Source organism: Chiloscyllium punctatum, chromosome 40, assembly GCF_047496795.1.
Source record: "Chiloscyllium punctatum isolate Juve2018m chromosome 40, sChiPun1.3, whole genome shotgun sequence".
NCBI lineage: Eukaryota > Metazoa > Chordata > Chondrichthyes > Orectolobiformes > Hemiscylliidae > Chiloscyllium > Chiloscyllium punctatum.
This window is the reverse complement of record NC_092778.1, coordinates 48790071-48811657: the sequence shown is the minus strand read 5'-3', so window position 1 is coordinate 48811657 and position 21587 is coordinate 48790071. Positions and strand designations below refer to the sequence as shown.

At 38.4% G+C, this 21587-nt stretch overlaps 1 protein-coding gene across 2 annotated transcripts in view; it reads left to right on the top strand.

Moving 5' to 3' along the window:
* The window catches only part of LOC140464583 (platelet-derived growth factor subunit A-like), a 37002-nt gene extending 19355 nt beyond the window's left edge, over positions 1 to 17647 (top strand). Inside the window, exons 5-7 of one of the 2 annotated variants that reach the window (XM_072559832.1) lie at positions 13064 to 13187; positions 14392 to 14521; positions 16846 to 17647. In XM_072559832.1, the coding sequence (XP_072415933.1) occupies positions 13064 to 13187; positions 14392 to 14501 (234 nt within the window). In that variant the 3' untranslated portion in view covers positions 14502 to 14521; positions 16846 to 17647. The remainder of the gene's footprint in view (positions 1 to 13063; positions 13188 to 14391; positions 14522 to 16845) is intronic. The other variant, XM_072559833.1, reaches the window with a different exon arrangement.
* The last annotated feature ends 3940 nt before the right edge of the window (positions 17648 to 21587 follow it).

Sequence of the window (21587 nt, the reverse complement as noted above, 5' to 3'; positions counted from 1 at the left end):
TAAAGGCCAGCTCTAGAACACAAAGCTCATTATTGGTGTTTCAAACAGACCTCATTGTCTTAATAGAAATGACAGGATGGGGAGTGTTTATTTATTTTTTCTGAATGGATATTGCCACATGGCCTTTGATGTAATTAATTGTGTTCACATTTGAATGGAACCATCTTGGTTTTTGGGAATGTATCTTTCAGTGAATGCTGGTGTTTATCAGAACTGGATGATTATTGTCTCAGTGCAAAGTGGAGGTAATTTCCATGGCACGTGATTCATAAACAGATGAAGATGCATATGTTGGCAATTCTTGGAATGTAAGCTGAGTTCTCCTTCATTGACCAAATTGTGACAGCCAATTACTTCAAGTGGGTAGAGGTGTCCTTTTCTGTAATTTAAATTATGAGAAGACTCAATTTATCGACAAAAAATTAGTGACTTATGCTGGATCAGAGTAATCCAGATAAAATGCCAGAGAATGCCAAACTGGTGACAAATTTGTTTTGATGCTAACTGAATTTTTTGTCCAGCTGTGAATTTGATGTGGGTTGTAGCTTTTAATCACTGAAAAATGTAGCAAATAATTCATCTGATCATTGTGTGAACTAAGTAATCTCAGGCAACACATGTTGTATAGCTGTGTTTTGAAAAGGAAACTAGAAATTGCTTGTCAATCATATTGTCTGTAATTCCAGGATACTTGGAACTTACTTTGTTGAGCTAGCTTTATCTGCCTGTTAAAATAGCTTCAGCTCTATACTATTTATACAATTTTTAATCACATTCTAAATAAAGAAACACACATTTGGCTAAATACAAACTAGGAGGTCTTCAGTAAGTGCTCAGATGTTTTAATGGGAATTAACATTGGCCCTGGTAGACTATACTAAGAAAACCCTGTGATCCTGGTGGGTTAATTGTTTGTGGGTGATGTTCTTAGTAGGATTGTTACATGCATTAGCAGCTTTGGGCTAATGGGAGAAATAACCCAGCAAGGGTCTCTGTGTCTGACCTATTGCTGAAGCACTTACTGATTTGGATATTTTGAGACTTCATTCTGATTTTGTTAGCACTTGTTGGTTCAACTCACGCATGAAGAATAACCACTTTAGTGAGGCAAATGAATGAGACTGAAACTCTGAATCATTATTAGTTGGTATCATCTGAAGAAGAGCAGAGAAGTTGGAAAGGCAAAACTTCACAATCTTGAAAAAAAGTCCTTTTATAAAGTTTCTGTTTTTTTTTCTAAAGTGCAAAGCCAAGAAATAAAATATCTGGTGCAAAATTTGATCATTTCACTGATACCACACTTTTAGTCTAGAGAAGAGTAATGCAGAGTCAAGCTTAGAGTGGTGCTGGAAAAGCACAGCAGGTTAGGCAGCATTCGAGATGCAGAAAAATCGACGTTTCGGGCAATGCAGATCCTATCGAGAATTGAATTTGTAGATTGGTGCTAATGTAAGTAGCTCACTAATATGCATGTTGTCTGAGAAACACTTCATGGAATATAGAATAAATATGGGGCAAGTTTATGGGATTTTCCTCAAAACTGCATATTTTCCCAAGGAAGCTAAAGATCTTCCATGTTACAATGAGAGTTTTACTTTGTTTTCTTACAGTTTTGTCTGTATATGATTACATTTTTCAACCTGTTGGTACAAGGGCCTAATCATATATACTGTGTACATGATTAGAACCTTTTCTAGATAAAGATCTCAAAGCTTTGCCTATTCATTGGTCCAAATTTTTTTACATTCAATGATGACTTCAGTTGTTAATTATAGTCTCCATTGCAGCAGCAGGTGTTTCAAGGGACACATTTCAAGAATTTTATTGTGTTTTGCTGTGCTTTGACATGTAAAATGAACTGTCTGAAGTTCTATATAAATCTTCTTCTCCAAAACCTATTTGCCTAAAGCGTCTGCAAGTATCTCTGTTTTCAGTTATAGTCTGAGCAGGAGACAACTCTTGACTAACAGGATTCTTGCACTCTCACCTGAGCCATGTGAACAGATACAAGGTCATTTTTTAAAAAAAAACTGTTAAAAGGACAAACATGTAGTTTTTGCCAGTGAGGTCCATTATCAAGCTATACAGAGATAACATGAGATGAAACTTCATACATTACTACAGTGCGAGCTCTACCAAATGGTTTTGTTAATTAGAAGCACAAATACAAAATTAAGCATCCCTTGATAAACAATTATTGTCTTAGACTTTGGGGAATCTATTCCATGTTTGCCCCCTTTTGCAAGTGTATTCATGCTCCAAGTAACCAAAAGGGTCATTTAATTATTTAGTTATTCCTGATTTTAGAGGCTGAAAGATAAGTACCATAGGTTGAAAAAACTAAAAAGGGAAAACTATATTAATTAGCAGTGATTGTTTGTTTAAAATCCTGAAGACCGTTGAAGGGAGGAAAGACTCAAGAAGATTAGCATTTTTGAAATTCTGTGGTTGAGGGTGGGGGAGGGGGAACAGCAAGTTGAAGTGTAAGACTGTGATACATCCAAAAGTGAAAGTGTATTAGGCTAGAAAAAACAAGATAAAAACATCATGGAAACAATGACCATAAGTAATATAATTTTACTTTATTCTGGCAAAAAAATTCCAACTCCTGTGCTACTTTCCATTATTGCTGCAACCGTAAACTAATTTTCAATTTCCTGATGCTGAAAATTTGTAGAATATGAAGAAACTTGAAGCCAAATACTATAAAATTGAGATCCAGCAAACCCAAACATTTGCACGTGCAGATGCGCCAAATCAACAACACACATAGATAGCTGTAGTAATACTGAGATACTGTGGGTGAGTTTGTGCTTTCATTTGGTCAACTCCAGCAGCAGCAGGTTTAGGACTTGAGAGGCAAAATAAAGGGAAGAATTCACAAAAAGCAAAAACTAATGCAACAGCTGTAACCTAAAAGACCTCAGAGTTAAACCTCAGACAATTGCCTAGACCATTAACAGCTTAAAGACTACTCAACTGCTTAAGGCTATTTCAAAAGTAAATGGGTGTGCTGTGGAGAATACAAGAAAGTGCTGAATACCTTCTGAATTTTTCTGAACTAAAGATTACACCATCAGGCGCACATCTTTTAATTTACACAACCCACTCACTGCCTCATTTTAAGCTTCTGGGATTCAACTGTTTAATAGGTTTGTAACACTTAAAAGTTGGAGCCAAATCAATCTCCTGTTGAACCAGGGGATGTTTGTTTTTCGACTTTAATAAGACATTGTGACAGGTATATTATATGAAGAAAATATCAATGCAAAAAGCCTGTGCTACAAAATAAAGAGCCTTTCAACTTGTCTATTAAGTGTCTTGCAAGCACAAAGTCTTAGTAGACGTGGACACAGGCTGGAAACATGCCTGAAATGTTGTAGTTCTTGATTTGCAAACCCGTGTTTGAAGGTAACAAGGCTCAATGGCAGTAGCAGGGTATCACCATATACACACAGAACTGAAGACAAGTCATATTGGACTCAAGTATTGACTATGTTTCTCTCTCCCTACAGACATTTTCAGAGCTGCTGAGTTTCTCCAGCCCTGTCTGTTTTTAAATTACAGTATTACGTGTGCAATAAGCACAACTTTGTTGAAATTGAAAAGTGATATTGGTAACACATACATTTGCAAGTTTAAATAAAATTCTTCTATCCACCATTTTCATCTAAAAGTGCTTAGGTAGTGCGGAGGGGTTTCATATGATCAATTAGACCTTGTTAAATCTTAACTACATTTACTGGCTAATATTGTATTGATACCATTCGATTAGCCCCAACTATCAATTTCCTGCGATCTGAATGAGACATTGTCATATCAAATTATTATAGTGATTCTCATCATGCATGGATCTAAAAACAAATTATACCATAGGATGAATGAGTTAATGAGCAGACTGTTTTGTGCTGGAGATGACCAAGGGAGTAGTGAATTGCTACAGAAGACTACTGTCCTTTTGTTATAAGATTGTTTAATAGCTGGAGTATGTGCAGTATGGTAATCTTATTTAGAGAAGGATGAAAACACATTGAAAGCAGTTCAGAGAAACCTTATGAGACTAATACCTGGATAGGTGGATCTGTCTTATGAGGAAATGTTGGACAGGTTAGACTTGAATGAAATACATAAGATCCTAAGGCATGGTAGATATGGAGAGGACATTTCTGTTTATGGGAAAAACCTAGAACTGGGGGTCACCCATTGTAACAGAGACGAGGTAATTTTTTTTCCATTGAAGGTCCTGTACTTTGCTGAAAGCAGAGACTTTGATTATTTTTTAGAGGTGAATAGGTTCTTGCTAAGGGTAAAATGTTCTCTTGGGTAGGTGGGTATATACAATCAGAATAACCATGATTAATAAATGGCAGGGCAGGCTTGAGAGGCTGAATAGCCTGCTCCTGCTTCTTGTTCCTGGGAAATCTGACATACATTGTTTTACTGAACCTGATTTCCAGTTAATGGCATTTAGTTAATGGTCTGTCCTGAACCATTTGGCAACTACGCTAAATCCACAACTAAACTAATTGGACTTTTAACAAACTCTTGAAAATGGCAGGATTAATTCATTCTTCTTGTTTTTGACATGGTTCTGGGTCTTGATTTGTCATGGGAAACTTGCAAACTTGTTGAAACATTGTAGGATGGTTATAAGTAGAACTGGAAAAAAATCCCTGGACTTGGCTGAAAGGACAGGTATGATGGTTTTAATTTTGTAAACATTACATCCAAAGAAAGAGTGAGTATTTTTCATCTCCCTTTTGTTTCAGCTGTCGCGATTAGTTAGGGCTCCACCATTTGATCTACTCGTTCAGGACAGAACAAATACCCATCCCAGATGACAATTGCTTGCATAGCTCTTTAATTTTGATCATGTTATTTCTTCTGTAAGGCTAATTGTCCTTTAAATTACATCACATTAGTGTTGCTAATCCTGAATTCAGTCAGAACTACAGTATCAATGTAAAAAGTTTGGACTGAATGGGGGTTGTGAAGACGTGTGGTGCTGTTGTTAGGTTTGCAGTTAATGCCACATCTCATTTTTTCGGGCTGCTGTCAAATTGCAGGCAGGCCAAGATTCTGATGAAAGATCACAGACCCAAAATATTAAATTTATTTTGCACTCCACTGATGCTGCCAGATCGCAATTGTTGTAGTGGTTTTGTCTTTATTTCAATATTTGCAGATTAGCATTACTTTTCCATTGCTGAATTATCTAAATCTTTCACATTGGAAGGAGAGCGCAAACTTGAATCACTTCTAGAACTTGAAAGCAACTACATATTCAAAAGTGTAGCCTTGGTTCTTTGAATTAAATGTAAATGGCCGTAGGAGAGAGCATCATCTATTGCAAAGAGAAGTTAATGTAAATGTGTCATAGCACCCATCTAGGGAGTGGTCTGTATTCACCTTTGTTGGTTTTCTGTTTCTTTGTTCCTGCTGTCTGGTCCTGTTGGTGCCTTAGATGAATCCTGTCACTGTGGCAGAATTCATCTAAGGTACCAACTGTAGGTGTTCTTTGTTCGTATTTCACAATAGAAGTGAGAAGGAAAACTTTTGAAGTTTTCCTTCTCACACTGAACTAGAGTTTTGTCATGCTAAGAACATTACCATTATCACCTATTTTTGTCATCCAGAGAGGTGACTTTCCAGCTTTTGTGTGTGTGTGTGTGTGTGTGGATGGATTTCGAAGCTACTTGGATGCTGCCTGAACTGCTGTGCTCTTCCAGCACCACTAATCCAGAATGTGTGTGTGTGTGTGTCTACTAATGACAAATGAAGCTTGTTTCTGTTCCCTGCTGAGAGATTCACCAGTGATTCTATAAGCCATAAAGATAGAACAATGTTTGCAGAGGACTAATCCAATAAAATAGCAGAATACCTTTTAATAGCTTTAAACTGAATTCTGCACCTCTATATATCTCTATATTTTAAAATATGTTTTGAGAGTGACTTTTCAAGCTGGCAGTGCAGATATGTAAGCAACATATTAGAAATCCAAGCATGTGCGACTGAATGATTTTGTTTCCACTATTGAAAATAATTTTATTTTATTTATATTATTATCTTTATATTTTATAAAGTCTTTTATTTATATATTGTCTTTAGATATCTTCATCCAAGCTAAAGGACAGGCAATAATTTTCCAAAATATGTCTGGATTAGATTTTCCTAGAATGTTGAAGATATTTCTATTGAACAGGAATACAGTAATGATAGGCTAAAGTTGTACACAGGCACAGGAAAGAGTCTCTCAGTTCTCTCGTAGTGTTTTATGGGGAGCTGCTAAATGGGCAAAAAGAATTAAAATTATTCATTGGATGTATGTAATCCTAGATTTATTGCCCAGCCCATAGTGATTGTATAACTTTGTGATTAACTAGACTGTTTTGAGCAATGCAGTGTACCAAATCCAGTAGACTCACACTTAAACAATATTGAATGGGGATAAAGGGTTTCCTTCTGCAAACAGTAATAGAAGGCCTTTTGGTTTTTTTATGATGCCTCAGAATCTTTTCTACTTTTAATTATGAATTGCTAAATGGAAGTCAAAATTTTCAGCTTTGTGTAATGTGATTATCGCCTGCTAATTCATTATCAGAATCATTATAGTGGCAATAACTTGCATTCACATAATTCCATTGATATAGTAAAGTATCCCAGGAGGCTGGGGAGGTGGGAACTGGAATGATGTGTGTATTCTCCGCAGTTAATTTATTAGAGGGAATTATTGATATTAACAATCTAGACGTCTTCTGAAATATAAACTTTTTGTCAGCTCAACCTTTTTTAGCTGGAGGAATCCAGTAGGTCTGGCAGCATAGAGTCATAGTCATAGAGATGTACAACACGGAAACAGATCCTTCAGTCCAACTTGTTCATGCTGACCAGATATTCCAACCTAATCTAGTCCCATTTGCCAGCACTTGGCCCATATCCCTCTAAACCCTTAATATTCATATACCCATCCAGATGCGTTTTAAATGTTGAAATTGTACCAGCCTCTACCACTTCCTCTGGCAGCTCATTCCATACATGCACTGCCCTCTGCATGAAACAGTTGCCCCTTAGGTCCCTTTTATATCCTTCCCTCCTCACCCGAAACCTATGCTCTCTAGTTCTGGACCCCAACCCACCCCAGGGAAAAAGCATTGTCTATTTATCCTATCCATGCCCATCATGATTTTATAAACCTCTGAGGTCACCCCTTAGCCTCCGATGCTCAAGGGAAACAGCCCCAGCCTATTCAGCCTCTCCCTATGTCCCAAATCTGGCAAAATCCTTGTAAATCTTTTCTGAACCTTTTCAAGTTTCACAACATTCTTCCGATAGGAAGGAGAACAGAATTGCACGCAATATTCCAAAAATGGCCTAACCAATGTCCTGTACAGCTTCAACATGACCTCCCAACTCCTGTACTCAATACTCTGACTAATAAAGGAAAGTGTATACCAAATGCCTCCTTCATTATCCTATCTATGTGCAACTCATATTTTCAAGGAGCTATGAACCTGCACTCCAAGGTCTTTATTCAGCAACACTCCCTAGGACCTTACCATTAAGTGTATAAGTCCTGCTAAAATTTGCTTTCTCAAAATGCAGCACCTCGCATTTATCTGAATTAAACTCCATCTGCCACTTCTCAGCCCATTGGCCCATCTGATCAAGATCCCGTTGTAATCTGAGGTAACCTTCTTTGCTGTCCACTACACCTCCAATTTTGGTGTCATCTGCAAACTTACAAACTATACCTCTTATGCTCACATCCAAATCATTTATATAAATGACAAAAAGAAGTGGACCTCGTAGAGATGTATAGCAGAGAAACAGACCCTTCAGTGCAACTTGTCCATGCTGACCAGATATCCTAACCTAATCCAGTCCAATTTACCAGCACTTGGCCCATATCCCTCCAAACCCTTCTTACTCATATACCCACTAGATGCCTTTTAAATGCTGTAATTGTACCAGCTTCCACCACTTCCTCTAGCAGCTCATTCCACACACGCACCACTCTGTGTGAAAAAGCTGCCCCATCGGAAGGTCGGTGTGGACTTGTTGGGCCGAAGGGCCTGTTTCCACACTGTAAGTAATCTAATCTAATCTCCTACTAGATTTTCCCACCCCAGGGAAAAGAGCTTGTCCATTTATCCTATCCATGCCCTTGATAATTTTATAAACCTCTATAAGGTAACGCCTCACTTTCCGACACTCCAGGGAAAATAGCCCTGCTCTATTCAGCCTCTCCCTATAGCTAAAATCCTCCAATCCTGGCAACCTCCTTGTAAATCTTTTCTGAATCCTTTCAAGTTTCACAACATACTTCCAATAGGAAGGAGACCGCAACATGACCTCCCAACTCCTATACTCAGTACTTTGACCAATAAAGGAAAGCATACCAAATGCCGCCTTCACTATCCTATCTACCTGCGATTCTACTTTCAAGGAGATATGAAGCTGCACTCCAAGCTCTCTTTGTTCAGCAACACTCCCTAGGACCTTTCCATTCAGTGTATAAGTCCTGGTCTGATTTGCTTTTCCAAAATGCAGGCACCTCACATTTATCTAAATTATCTCCTGAGCCCAATGGCCCATCTCCTATGTTCACATCCAAATCATTTATATAAATGATGAAAAGCATTGGACCCAGCATCGCTCCTTGTGGCATACCACAGGTCACAGGCCTTCAGTCTGAAAAGCAACCCTCCACCACCATCCTCTGTCTTCTACCTTTTGAGCCAATTCTATATCCAGAAGGCTAGTTCTCCATGTATTTTATGAAATCTCACCTTGCTAACGAGTCTCCCATGGGGAACACCTTACTGAAGTCCATATAGCTTATGTTGACTGCTCTGCTGTCATCAATCCTCTTTGTTAGTTCTTCAAAAAATTAAATCAAGTTTGTGAGACATGATTTTCCACGCACAAAGCCATGCTGACTATCCTTAATCAGTCCTTGCCTTTCTAAATACATGTAAATCCTGTCCCTCAGGATTCCCTCCAACATCTTGCCCACCACCGATGTCAGGTTCACCGGTCTATAGTTCTCTGGCTTTTCCTTACCACCTTTCTTAAATAGTGGCATCATATTTACCACATCAACCTCCAGTCTTCTGGCACCTCACCTGTGACTATTGATGATATAAATATCTCAGAAAAGGGTCCAGTATTCACTTCCCTAGCTTCACACAGAGTTCTAGGGTACACCTGATCAGTCCCTGGGGATTTATCCACTTTTATGCATTTCAAGATATCCAGCATTTCCTCCTCTGTAATATGGACATTTTTCAACATGTCACCATCTATTTTCCTACAGTCTATATCTTCCATGTCCTTCTCCACAGTAAACATTGATGCAAGATACTCATTTAGTATCTCCCACTTCTCCTTCAGCTCCACACATAAGCTGCCTTGCTGATCTTTGAGGGGCCCTATTCTCTCCCTGGTTACCCTTTTGTCCTTAATTTATTTATATAATCCCTTTGGATTCTCCTTAACCCTATTTGCCAAAGCTATCTCATGTCCCCTTTTTGCCCTCCTGATTTCCCTCTTAAGTATACTCCTACTGCGTTTATACTTTTCTAAGGATTCATTCAATCTCTATACCTGTCTATACCTGATGTATGCTTCCTTCTTTTTCTTAACCAAACCTCAATTTCTATAGTCATCCAGCATTCCCTATACCTACCAGCCTTCCCTTTCACCCTAAAAGGAATATACTGTCTCTTTTCTCTTGTTATCTCATTTCTGACAGCTGGAAAATGGGAAGCTGTCCCTGTACCTGCGAACATCTGCCCCCAGCTCTTGCCTAATATCATCCAAATTAGCCTTTGTCCAATGTGGAACTTTATCTTTTAGATCTGGTCTCTCCTTTTCCATCACTATTTTAAATCTAATAGAATTATGGTCTGCTGGCCTTAACGTGCTCCCCCACTGACACCTCAGTCACCTGCCCTGCCTTATTTCCCAAGAGTAGGTCACGTTTTGCACCTTCTCTTGTAGGTACATCCACATACTGAATCAGAAAATTTTCATATACACACTTAACAAATTCCTCTCCATCTAAACCCGTAACACTATACCAATCCCAGTCTGAGTTTGGTAAATTAAAACCCCCTATCATAACTGTGGGTGGCGCAGTGGTTAGCACTGCTGCCTCACAGCGCCAGAGACCCGGGTTCAATTCCCGCCTCAGGCGACTGACTGTGTGGAGTTTGCACATTCTCCCCGTGTCTGCGTAGGTTTCGTCCCACAGTCCAAAAATGTGCAGGTTAGGTGAATTGACCACGCTAAATTGCCCGTAGTGTTAGGTACAGCGGTAAATGTAGGGGAATGGGTCTGCGTGGTTGCGCTTCGGCAGGTCGGTGTGGACTTGTTGGGCCGAAGGGCCTGTTTCACACTAAGTAATCTAATCTAATCATAACCATCTTATTATTCTTATGGATAACTGAAATCTCCTTACAAATTTGTTTCTCAATTTCCCTCTTGACTATTAGGGGGTTCTATAATACAATCCCAATAAGGTGATCATCCCTTTCTTATTTCTCAGTTCCACACAAATAACTTCTCTGGACATATTCCCAGGAATATCCTCCGTCAGTATAGCAGTAATGCTGTCTCCTGGAACATTAAGCTGCTAGTCCTGCCCATCTCTGGGCTAAGTTTCTGTGATTGCAATGATATCCCAGCCCCATGTTCCTAACCATGCCCTGAGTTAATTTGCCTTACTTGTTAGGCTTCTTGCATTGAAGTAAATGCAGTTTAATTTATCAGTCCTACCTTGTTCTCTGCTTTGTTCCTGCCTGTCTTGACTGACTCGCTCCCTTTCCCAACTATACCAGTCTCCGATTGATGTTTTTCCTGAGTCCCACTCCCCCACCTTACTAGTTTAAATTATCCCGAAGAGCTCTAGCAAATCTCCCTGCCAGTACATTAGTCCACTTCCAATTCAAGTTCAATCCGTCCTCCTTGCGCAGATTGCTTCTACCATATAAGAGATTCCAATGTTCCAAAAATGTAAACCCTTCTCCCCTGCGCCAGTTCCTCAGTCATGCATTCATCTGCTCTATCCTCTTATTCTTACCCTCACTAGCTTGTAGCACTGGAAGTAATCCAGATATTACTACCCTCCAGGACCATTTTTTAAATTCCTGCCTAACTTTCTATATTCTCCTTTCAGAATCTCATCCTTTTCACTTCCTATGCCATTAGTTCCAATGTGTACAATGGCCTCCTGCTGGTCTCTCTCCCCTTTGAGAACATTCTGCACCCTCTCTGTGACATCCTTGATCCTGCCACCAGGGAGGCAACATACATTCTGATTTTTCACTGTTGGCCGCAGAAACGTTTGTCTGTGGACAGTTGATTGATTGGAACACAACATTACTTTGGAGCCAGTCTCAATAGCAAAAACTTGGCTGTATGTGCTACATTCCCCTGAGAGTCCATCACCCCCTAAATTTTCCAAAATAACATGTTTGAAATGTGGATAACCACAAAACTCCTGCACTATCTGTGTACCCCTCCTACCCTTTCTGTAGTTAACCCATCTATCTGATTGTATCTGCAGCTTTTCTGCTTTCCTATAACTGCCATCCATCATATTCCCTAACTCTTGTAAATTCCTCTCAATGCCACTCAAATCAATCCATGTGATCTGATAGGATTTGCAACCAAAGACACTTCCTGCAGACATAATCATTAGTAACATGGAAATTCTCTCTAAACCTCCACATCCAACTGGAAGAGCACATCACTCTACTAAAGGCCAACTTTCCTTCTTCACAATCTACAGACCCAGAAGATAGCACTATCCTTTTGCTCTAACAAAGTGTTCCTTTTAATTCTTGTGGTTTATATTTTTAAAATATAATCGAGAGACAGATCTCCCTAAAACATATAATCAAGAAAGGACCCACTCTACTCACTATTGGAGAGTTACAACAAAGCTTAAAAGCTATCCGTGTATCTGTTCCTGTGCTGTGAGCTCTCCCACACAGATTCTTCCAAGGTCGGCTGTGAATTTCACTGTTTGTTAATTTTTTCTAGATGCACTCCAATGTCCAGAGATACATGAACTCAAACAGCAAAGGAAGTAACTATGCAGATTAACTGCTGTGTCAGTTAGCAGTGTAGGTTTCTTTATCTCTCCCTCACTGACCATGTGGTTGCAGCCTTTTGTCTGTCTTTCTCCTTTTAAAAGTGCTGTTGTTTTGATCTTTTTCCCCCAAAGTTCCCAAACAAAGCAACAGCATATAAAACAGTAGTTACTGCTCCTCGGATTGAAGGAAATCACCTTCAACGACTGAAATACCTCCAAAAAAATGAGCAGCTCTTACAGCCACAATTTTATCCCATCCTCCATCTTGGATTGTGAATTACACTTGCACCTGTGTGAGAATACAAACTGATCTTATTTTATAATTTGCAGATCATGAAAAGCTGTCTGCTTTGAACAGGTAGAAATTTAGTGTTGATGCAGAGAAGAGGCCCAGTGGAATAGCATTTAAAGGTTTATATCAAATGTACTGTCTAAATTTTGCTTTAGTGTTGCTCTAATTTTTGCGTTTACAATTTTTTATGACTTAAAGCTGAACTTATACATTTGACTGTAGATTTTAATCTATTCTTATTCGCACAATGCTTAGTGCTTTGGAAAACTTTATTGTAAAGCTGCTTTAAGTGCTAGATTAACACAGTTGACTAGAAGAGGTTAATGACTGCATTCAAACAGTGGACATATTCCACTATTGGAGGGAAGTGCTGTATTGATTGATTTTTCATTGGAATACTGTTGTAGGTGATACTTTTTTTTTGTTTCCGTACTTTCATCTCAGTAACCCTAAATCCGATATTGTATTTGTTGTTCCTACAGTTTGCCCATGGAAACACAAGATAGTTTTGTTCTGTTTTTAAATATAAGGTACATTACATAAATTATGTTGGAAATATTGAATCCATAATAGTGAATGTTTTAATTCCCATGAACTGAATTCATTCTCTTCATTACATTATGTAGTAACTATAGGATAAGACTATTAACATACTTTTTGTTGATTTACAGGTTGCAAAAGTGGAGTATATAAGGCGCAAGCCCAGATTAAAGGAGGTTATAGTGAGGTTAGAAGAGCACCTGGAATGTATGTGCACATTACTACATTCTAATTCAGAATACAGAGAACATGAAGGTACTTGACTGCATCTAAAGTGCTTTGGTTTATCTGTGTTTAGTGTTATTGTGAAAGTGCCTTAGGATGTTTTGCTATGTTAAAGGTGCTTTTTAAAGAGATGTTGTTGTTGTTGTTGTTGTTAAACTATTTAGCATTATTAAACAGTACATTTGGCAATATTAAAATATAACTTGCAGTTTCTTCAGCAGATGCATTCTAACATTGTTAAATTCTTACTGATAGAGTTGCTACAATTGGATGACCAGACTACTTAGTTTTTAAGGTCTGTCTTGCAATTGCTAAATTGTAAACCAGATCGTGGGTCTTAATCTTTAGTATGGAGACCTACCAATCATCTCTTATTTTGATCATCTTAGCAATAATTTGGAAGTTGAAGCCTTGAATTTGGAATGATATTTTGTGATATCACGAGCAGACATTAATGTGTTTGTTTGAGTGTTATTAGTATGCTGTTTTATTGAGGACTAAAGTTAAACAGAATCAATATCTTTGAAATAAGTTTTTTGCAGTTATTTTGATCAACCATGTTAGGACATTTCCAGAGCAGGTTGATCTTGAATCAAGACCTTCTAGCCCAGAGTAAGAGGTTTTGTAAGAACAAGTTAATGTTTGAAGCATTAAGCTTCTTGTTATCCACAAAAGTTGATGCAGGAACAGGACTGGTCGCTTCAGCCAGTTGAGAACTTTTGTCAACCAACTGTTTAATCCCCATTTCCTGGCTCCTGTCCATGTACTTTGATAATCATACTCCCTTTTGATATTACACTGACTTTCTGAGTCACTGTATTTCACATTTTTCTAACTCTAAAGTTTTTTTTGATCCAGACCTGCTTTTAGCCAGCTTAGTTCAAGACTTAACCACTGCTAATAGTTAAAAGGCTTATTGAACAAAGTAAGTAAGATAGGAAAGTGATAAAATTGATTTTTAAAAAATGGAACTTCTAAAAATGGAGTTGAATAACTCTGAGCTACTGTACACGTGCACTAATTATCTTGTTGAAATGATTTTTCCTTTCAATAAGTCGAGCCTCCTGCCCCTTCATCAGTTTGAGACTGAACAAAAAGATAACCCTGCATTTAGTGGTCAATGAAGTATGATAAAGCTGCTGAGTTAGTAAGATTGTGATCTGTTTTTTGGCTAGAAACAGCTCCAGTACTTGTTGATATCTGTATAAATTCCAACACAAGTGCATTTTCTTAGGGCCTTTCACCAGCCCAAAGCGCTTTAAAGGAAGAAATAGTGAAAAAATTAAAAAACGGAAGCGTAAAAAGTTAATACTGGCACCTGACAAGGATGTGTTTCCAACATAAAAGCTCTGGGATGCATTCAGGTAGGACCTGCTGTGCTGATAACTGATATCAGCCTGCATAAATCATCAGCAAAAATTAATAATCAGATGCTATAATTTAACACAATCACATTCCAGTTTGTAGCACATATCACCTTGAGATTGGGTAGCAATGATTTTTTTTGATGGGCTTGATTGATTCTGCCTTTGGGGAGTTATGCTTCCTGAAGCTGATCACTGCTGGATGTTTCACACCTTCACTGCTTATTTTACCTTTCACTGATTTGAAGGGCATGCACCTGCACAATCCTAGCCTGACCTTTTTCCTGCACTATTGCTGATTGTTGACTGCTTGATTTCTTGTACAAATCTCAATGAATTGCCCTGTGTGAATTGATTTTGTGTGAAACGACTGCATTTTTATAACTTTATTTGTTTATAAATGCATTTTGTGTTCATGGTTAGAACAAATGAAATATTTTGTCTGAATAAGTAAGGTTCCTTGGCCGTTCTCACCTCACACTACCCTTACTCATTTATTTACTGTTATCTTCTTATTTATGATTCCACTTTTGGCTACTTCAGCCAATGTTAGGTGGTGCTGGGCCTGTTTACATGAAGGATATAACCGGCAAGTTTCAATCTGTTCCCATTTCCTTCCAGTATGTAAGGGGGCCCTTTAGATAACAGTCAGGTCAGAAATGGAAATGTAAGTTCCTCTCAACACTTTAGCCCAGAAACACAGGAGCAGTTTGTAATGCCGTGCTACTCTGACTAAATTGAGCCCTGGCAAGGAAGTTTCAGGGATATGTGATTTAATACATTGAACGGTGCCTTTATCCACTGGAGAATTGGGAGTGCTACTGAGCAATCCATATGCGGAAGTGATGTTTGTGGACTGAATGGAATGCTCAGTTGCTGAGACGATGATTACCAAACACCATTTAGTGCTGAGCTTGATAATTGGCTGCTCTGCAAATCTTTGTTTTAAAATAAATCTTGTATCTGTGCAATGTCATGCTGCAGTTGCCTTTCCTCCAGTTCCTTGATTGGACACCGTTCCTTTAACCATTTACTTCTCAGAGCATCATCGTTTTGGATTCCAGTGTTACTAATATTGTGCTATTTTTGATTATAACATCTTAGTCCCAAAAATGTCACCGGCTTTAAGCTGTACCTCCACAGTATTCACCCCAACCCAAACTATCCCAAATGTTATTCTGGATCTTACGTGAGCCAGTCTGAACAGGGCTGATATCTTCTCAGTTCGTCCTTGCATTGGACAGAAGAAATTCAGCAGGATTTTTTTTTGTTATTTATTCCTGGGATGTGGGCATTGCTGGCTAGACCAGCATTTGTTGCCCATTCTTAGAGGGGCATTTAAGAATCAACCACATTTTAGTGTATCGGAAATCATATGTAGATTAGACTAGACTAGATAAGGACCATTAGTGAATCAGATGAGTTTTTACAACAATTATCAGGGGTTACATGATCGCAAACTTCTTATTCCATGGTTTTTATTGAATTCAAGTTTCACTATCTGTTGTGGTATGATTCAAACCAATGTTCCCTGAACTTGAACCTGATGTTGTTGTTTACAAGTCCAGAGACATTATCACTTTTCCACGACTTCTCCAAGATAGTGTTTCGACCTAGGTCCCCTCTATGATTTTTTTTTCCCCCTGCATGGACCTCCGAGGTTCCTGGGTGTCAGAAACTGGAAGTCAATATATTGGCACGTTGATAGATGTGTGCAGACCCTCAGAGCAACTGAGTCCCGACCACTAGTCAGGGATTACTGCTTAAAATTATATGTTCGGAAATTGAGCTGGGATAGAATTTGTCTCAACTGAATAGGTCCGTAATGGTGAATTGCTGGCAGCAGTTTGCTTTTTTTCTAACTATACACAGCTGAAAGACCTATTTGGAACAGGAGTTGGAAGCAAATTGAGTGGAGAGGAACAGTTACACACTCTTATTAGTTTAATGTTGATATCCGAAATGCTTATATCTGTGCACAATCCTTCAGCTATGTACGTTTGATTGCAGACAAAAGAAGCTTGCTAATTATATTTTTAAACAAGTGGTTGAAACTTACAACGTGATCTGTTGTTAACTGATTGTTATGTTTGCGATCATCAAATTCCTTTACTACAATGCCTACACATGTGGGCTTGAATGAGTGACTTGCCAAGAAAACATTAGCAAAGACTCTGACATTAAGATGTCACTCTCGATTTAATAAACCACAATGTACACTAGACCCATTTCATACTGTGCTCTAAAAAGGATTGATTGCTTGCTATTTACTCAAGATGTTTAATATTCCTTGCTATTTATGTTTAATATTCCTTCTCTTGCAGATGTGAGGTGAAAATAAGCTACATGAGGACTTACAGTGGGGGGCATGCACATACATCTCTTTTGTTACATGCCAAAAGCCTATTGCCAAAGGTGCTTTTTCTCGACTGTTATTTTCCTTTGCCCTCATTAGAACTGTTTTCCCAGCAAATTGAAAATGGACAAAAAAAACTGTCTTAATTCCAAGGCAATCAGGAGGAATATTGTGGAATGAGACTGCTCAGTGAACTGACGGGAGGCATTTTGATGTTTTATATACATTGAAAAAAAAAGGCATTCAAATAGATGGCAAGAATGTCTAAAATGCTGCTGAAAGGACATGGTTTCAAGTGAATGGAGAACATATAATGAAGAACTTTAAAAATGGTGCTGTTGATTAATAGGCTGTGTCTCCGTAAAGCCTCAATGGGACTTAACACAAATGAGAGGCACGGACCATTTGAGAAGCCTCTGCCAGTACTTTCTTTTCCAGAGCTTATCCACAAGATTGTGGGGCAATCTTGCACATTGTTCCTGTTTTCATATGAACTACGCAGTTCCTTCAGAGGGGATCGGGTGGGGAGCCTTGAAGACGGATGTTGAGTTTATTCTCGCACCATTGAGTGTATATTAAGCTTGCTTCTACTGTATTCTTTTTAATGTTTTATTATTCTGTGGACTACTTGTATATTTTATTGCATTTAGGAGACTGCAGGTATGACTTTCCAGCATATCATTGATTTATTTTACTGGAAGAATATGATCTTTAACCAAGCTGTTCAGAAAATTGCGTTCTTGTAAAATAAAATCCCAGTCTTTTCAATATGTTCCTTTCTTTCCCCTCCTTTCTAATTTAAAGCATTTTAAGTAAAATTATTTTGCATTAATAAATGATACAAAAAGCTGGAAAATAACATTTATTTCTGGTCTGTACAGTCTGAAAATGTTTTTTTTTGCCTGTTAGTAATAGCACATTTTTGTGAATTCCATCTTTTTGAAGGAAAAGCATTTTCAAACTTTTATTTCACATGTGTGATTGTCTGAAATGGTCAAGAGTATATATGGCAATGGGAACCATAAAAATATGGACAGTGAGCTCTACCAGAAAACCTGATCTTTTTAAAATATGTGGTCACAATAATAATTAAACTTCTGAATATATTCAAGAAAGTAGTGCTGTGATTTACAAAAAAGACGATTGATCATTCACTTAATAGGGGCTTCCATTATTCCACTTCGGTCATGCTTTACAATTTATCTTTCCGTGTAGGTCATTTCATTGGCTGCTACTGAGCCATAGCCCTAACTTCAAACCATCCCCATTCCTGTTCTGCTAATTTAGCAATAGCAAAGGTATGCTGGCTGTCCACGTGTCCTGTTCTTTTTTATGGACCATTTGACCTAAATGTCTACTGCTCAGCTTTGATTTTGGCAGTTGTACGGTTGTGAGACAGAATGAGGCTAGGGTTGAACTTAGCTTTGCTGATGTCTTCAATCCTCACACTATCTTGACTTGTTACTATATCACCATTCCTTTACTATTGCTAGGTCACAATCCTGGAAGACCCTTCCTAATAGCATTGTAACTCCATACTTCTCCAGGACTGCAGTGGTTCAAGAAAGCAGTCTAGCACCACTCTATCCAGGATGTTTTGAGATGGACATTGAATGTTAACCCAGCCAATAATACATTGGATATGGGCATGAATAAAAACCTCTTAGACATCATATTCCCTGGTGCAGTTAACACACAAACAATATGGATACAGTTGTATAAGTTGTTATTGGAATAATGATTCCGAGGGCAAGATTTCATATTCCATCATAGTAATTTGAGAATTTTAATTCAATCTTGAAAGTCTGCAAATAAAATAATTTAATAAAACTGCTGGATTGTTTTTAGAAACATTCATTAGTTCATGAACGCCCTTCAGGGAAAAGAAACCTGCTGTCTGGTCTGTTGTGATTGTAGTCCTACAGCATCATCTTTAGCTTTTAACTGGCATTTGAAATGACTTCAGAAGGTGCTCCACCAGCTCCTTTTCAAGCCAGCCATGGATGGGTAATAAATGCCAATCTTGCCAGCAATACCCACACAGAGAATGTTGTTAAAAATTTGGACTTTGAGGTATTGGAGGCGTTTGCTGCCAAGGGTACTGTAATTAGTAGAACCTAGTATATTAAATAGCTGCTATTTTTTGCATAGTTTGTCATTTATCTCTGTACATCGCAAAAGCCTAATGATAATTTCTGTTCAAGAATTATAATATTCTGCAGGGCAGAACCTTATTATTCATATGAATAGTGATTGCTTCTTTGAGTTAAATTTGCCTGTAATTCTAACGTTTTAATATATCAATGCATGACATTAATCACATTCTTGATTTTTCACATTTGATCTGGAAAATATTCAATATTGTTTCAAATTATGTTTCCAAGCAGCAGAAATCCAAAGTTGCTTTTATTAAATGTTACTTGTGCCTTTCTGGTAATTTCTTATTGGATGATATTTACCATGGCACTCTTGGGTACCTTGCCAAAGTGGTCATCATTTTGAGCTATTTGACTGAATGCTGCATCATGATAAAGCCCAATTCTAACATTTACCCATTCACACTTCCAGTGATCAATATCAGGGGCCATTTTTTTTAGTGAGTTCTAGTTGAAATAGGCAAGTCTAAAAGGGAGATTATTGAGCCCCTGGCAACTGTCTGCTTCACCCTACCACCACTCAAAAGTCCTGGAGGTATAGTGAAAGTTTCTTTTGAAATTGCTGTTATATTCTTCATCTAAATTGTGACAAGAAAATACTTGAATTTCTAGCGTGCCTTTCACAATCTCAGAACATCCAAAATGTTTCAGATCCACTAAGAACATAAGTATTAGGAAAGGGACTAGATTATTCTGCCTCATGATTCTCCTTTGCCGTTCAGTAAGATCACTGCTGACTTATCTCGTTTCCACCTCCCCAACCAAGTTGTTTATCCCTTGGTTTCCCCTTGAATCTTAAAAATCTACATCACTCTTGAATCTACTTTGCTGAGCGTCCACAGTGGCTGAATTGGAGGATTCCAAAGATTTATAACATTCTAGGTGAGTAATTGTCTTTTCTTCTATGTTTTAAATGATCCACCCTTTATGCTGAAATCATATCCCCTAGTTCTAGACTGTCTATCCTGTGAAATAGCTTCTGGGTATCATTCCTTAGACAAGGGGAGCAATATAATTTACCAGATCTGTTCTCGCCAAGCCCTCTATTTGGTAGCAAGACTTCCTCTTGCAATAAAAGCAAATAACATTTGCCCTCCTAACTGCTTGCTATACGTGCAAGATAACATTCTGGCAGAACTTTCAGGTCCTGCCAATGACTAGAATAGAGACAGGTGGGATCTTTAAGAATCCAGCATTGACTCGAGTATGAGTTTCTTCCCTCTGGTCTTGGTGCCAGCCATTTTAGGGAAGGCAGATTCAGGAAACTCTCTAATCAGCCAGAGTGGACTGCCAATTCGGCTTGTTTTAAGCCTTTTTAATGGCACTTATTGGGGGTGGGGGGGTGACTGGAACTTCCAGTTGATCTCCAGTTGCCAATTGTAACAGGCAATTTAGTGGGGGTGGAGTGGGGGTAGAACCATCTGTACTGATGGGCCTTTCATGTCTGACTGGTTGAGAGTACAGGTCAAGGACACCCTGGAGAGTGTTTTCCCCTTACCTCATAGTGATGGCCTGATTGCCATTTCTAATTTCACTAAACCTTTTAAGAGTTGAGAGTGCGTCTCCGTGTTGAAGTTCTGTTAATTATCCTTCACCACAACCTATTGTTGATCAAAAGCTGGAAGATAAATGATAAATAATTTCAGCCAAGGGATCCTGCCCACCACCCTTAATTTGACAGGGAACCCACATTTAATAAAAACAACTTTGGGTTTCTGCTGCTTTGAAACAGAATTTGAAAAAAAAATTGATATTTTCCAGATTACAAAGTAGTCCTGTGAAACCTCAGGTCACTAACTACCCCACCACCCTATTAGATTTGGGTTCTGAAACCTCAGCCTTTGAAGGGAAAATTCTGCTTACAAGTGTCCTTCCATAAGGGCGCCCAATTGGGCTGGCACTTTGAAGTTTCTCATTGTTTTATAAAATATTGTGTTTTTAGTTCTTCCTGCAATATTTTCCTGCATTTAGACTCATTTGCTGCCTTATTGCCCAATATCTTTATTTGTCGGTGTGCCTTTGCTTCACTTTTTATTGTCATCAAACTTAATGAATTACTCCTTGTCTGTTCTACATGAGAACCTTTGAATTGCATTAACTGTGGGAAATACATGGTAATAGTTGGATGATGAGATTTTTAGTGATGTTACTTGAGAGATAAGTACTGGCTCAAACACTGGGGAGAATGTCCTTGATTTTCTTCAACAATGTACCATGAGACCTTTTACATTCACATAAGAGAATGGCTTTGATGTTAAATGAAAGTTTCATCTGAAAGAGAGCTCATCCAACAGTACTGTTGGAAGTTCAATTCCACCCTCGGGCAACTATCTACGTGGAGTTTGCACGTTCTTCCTGTGTCTGTGTGGGTTTCTGCTGGGTCCTGGGGTTTCCTCCCAACAATTCAAGTATGTGCATGTTAGGTGAATTGGAGTCAAAAAGTGTAGCGTTGGAAATGCACAGCAGGCCAGGCAGCATCCGAGGAGCAGGAGAGTTGAAGTTTTGACCGTAAGCATGAAGAGCTTATGCTCAAAACGTTGACTCTCCTGCTCTT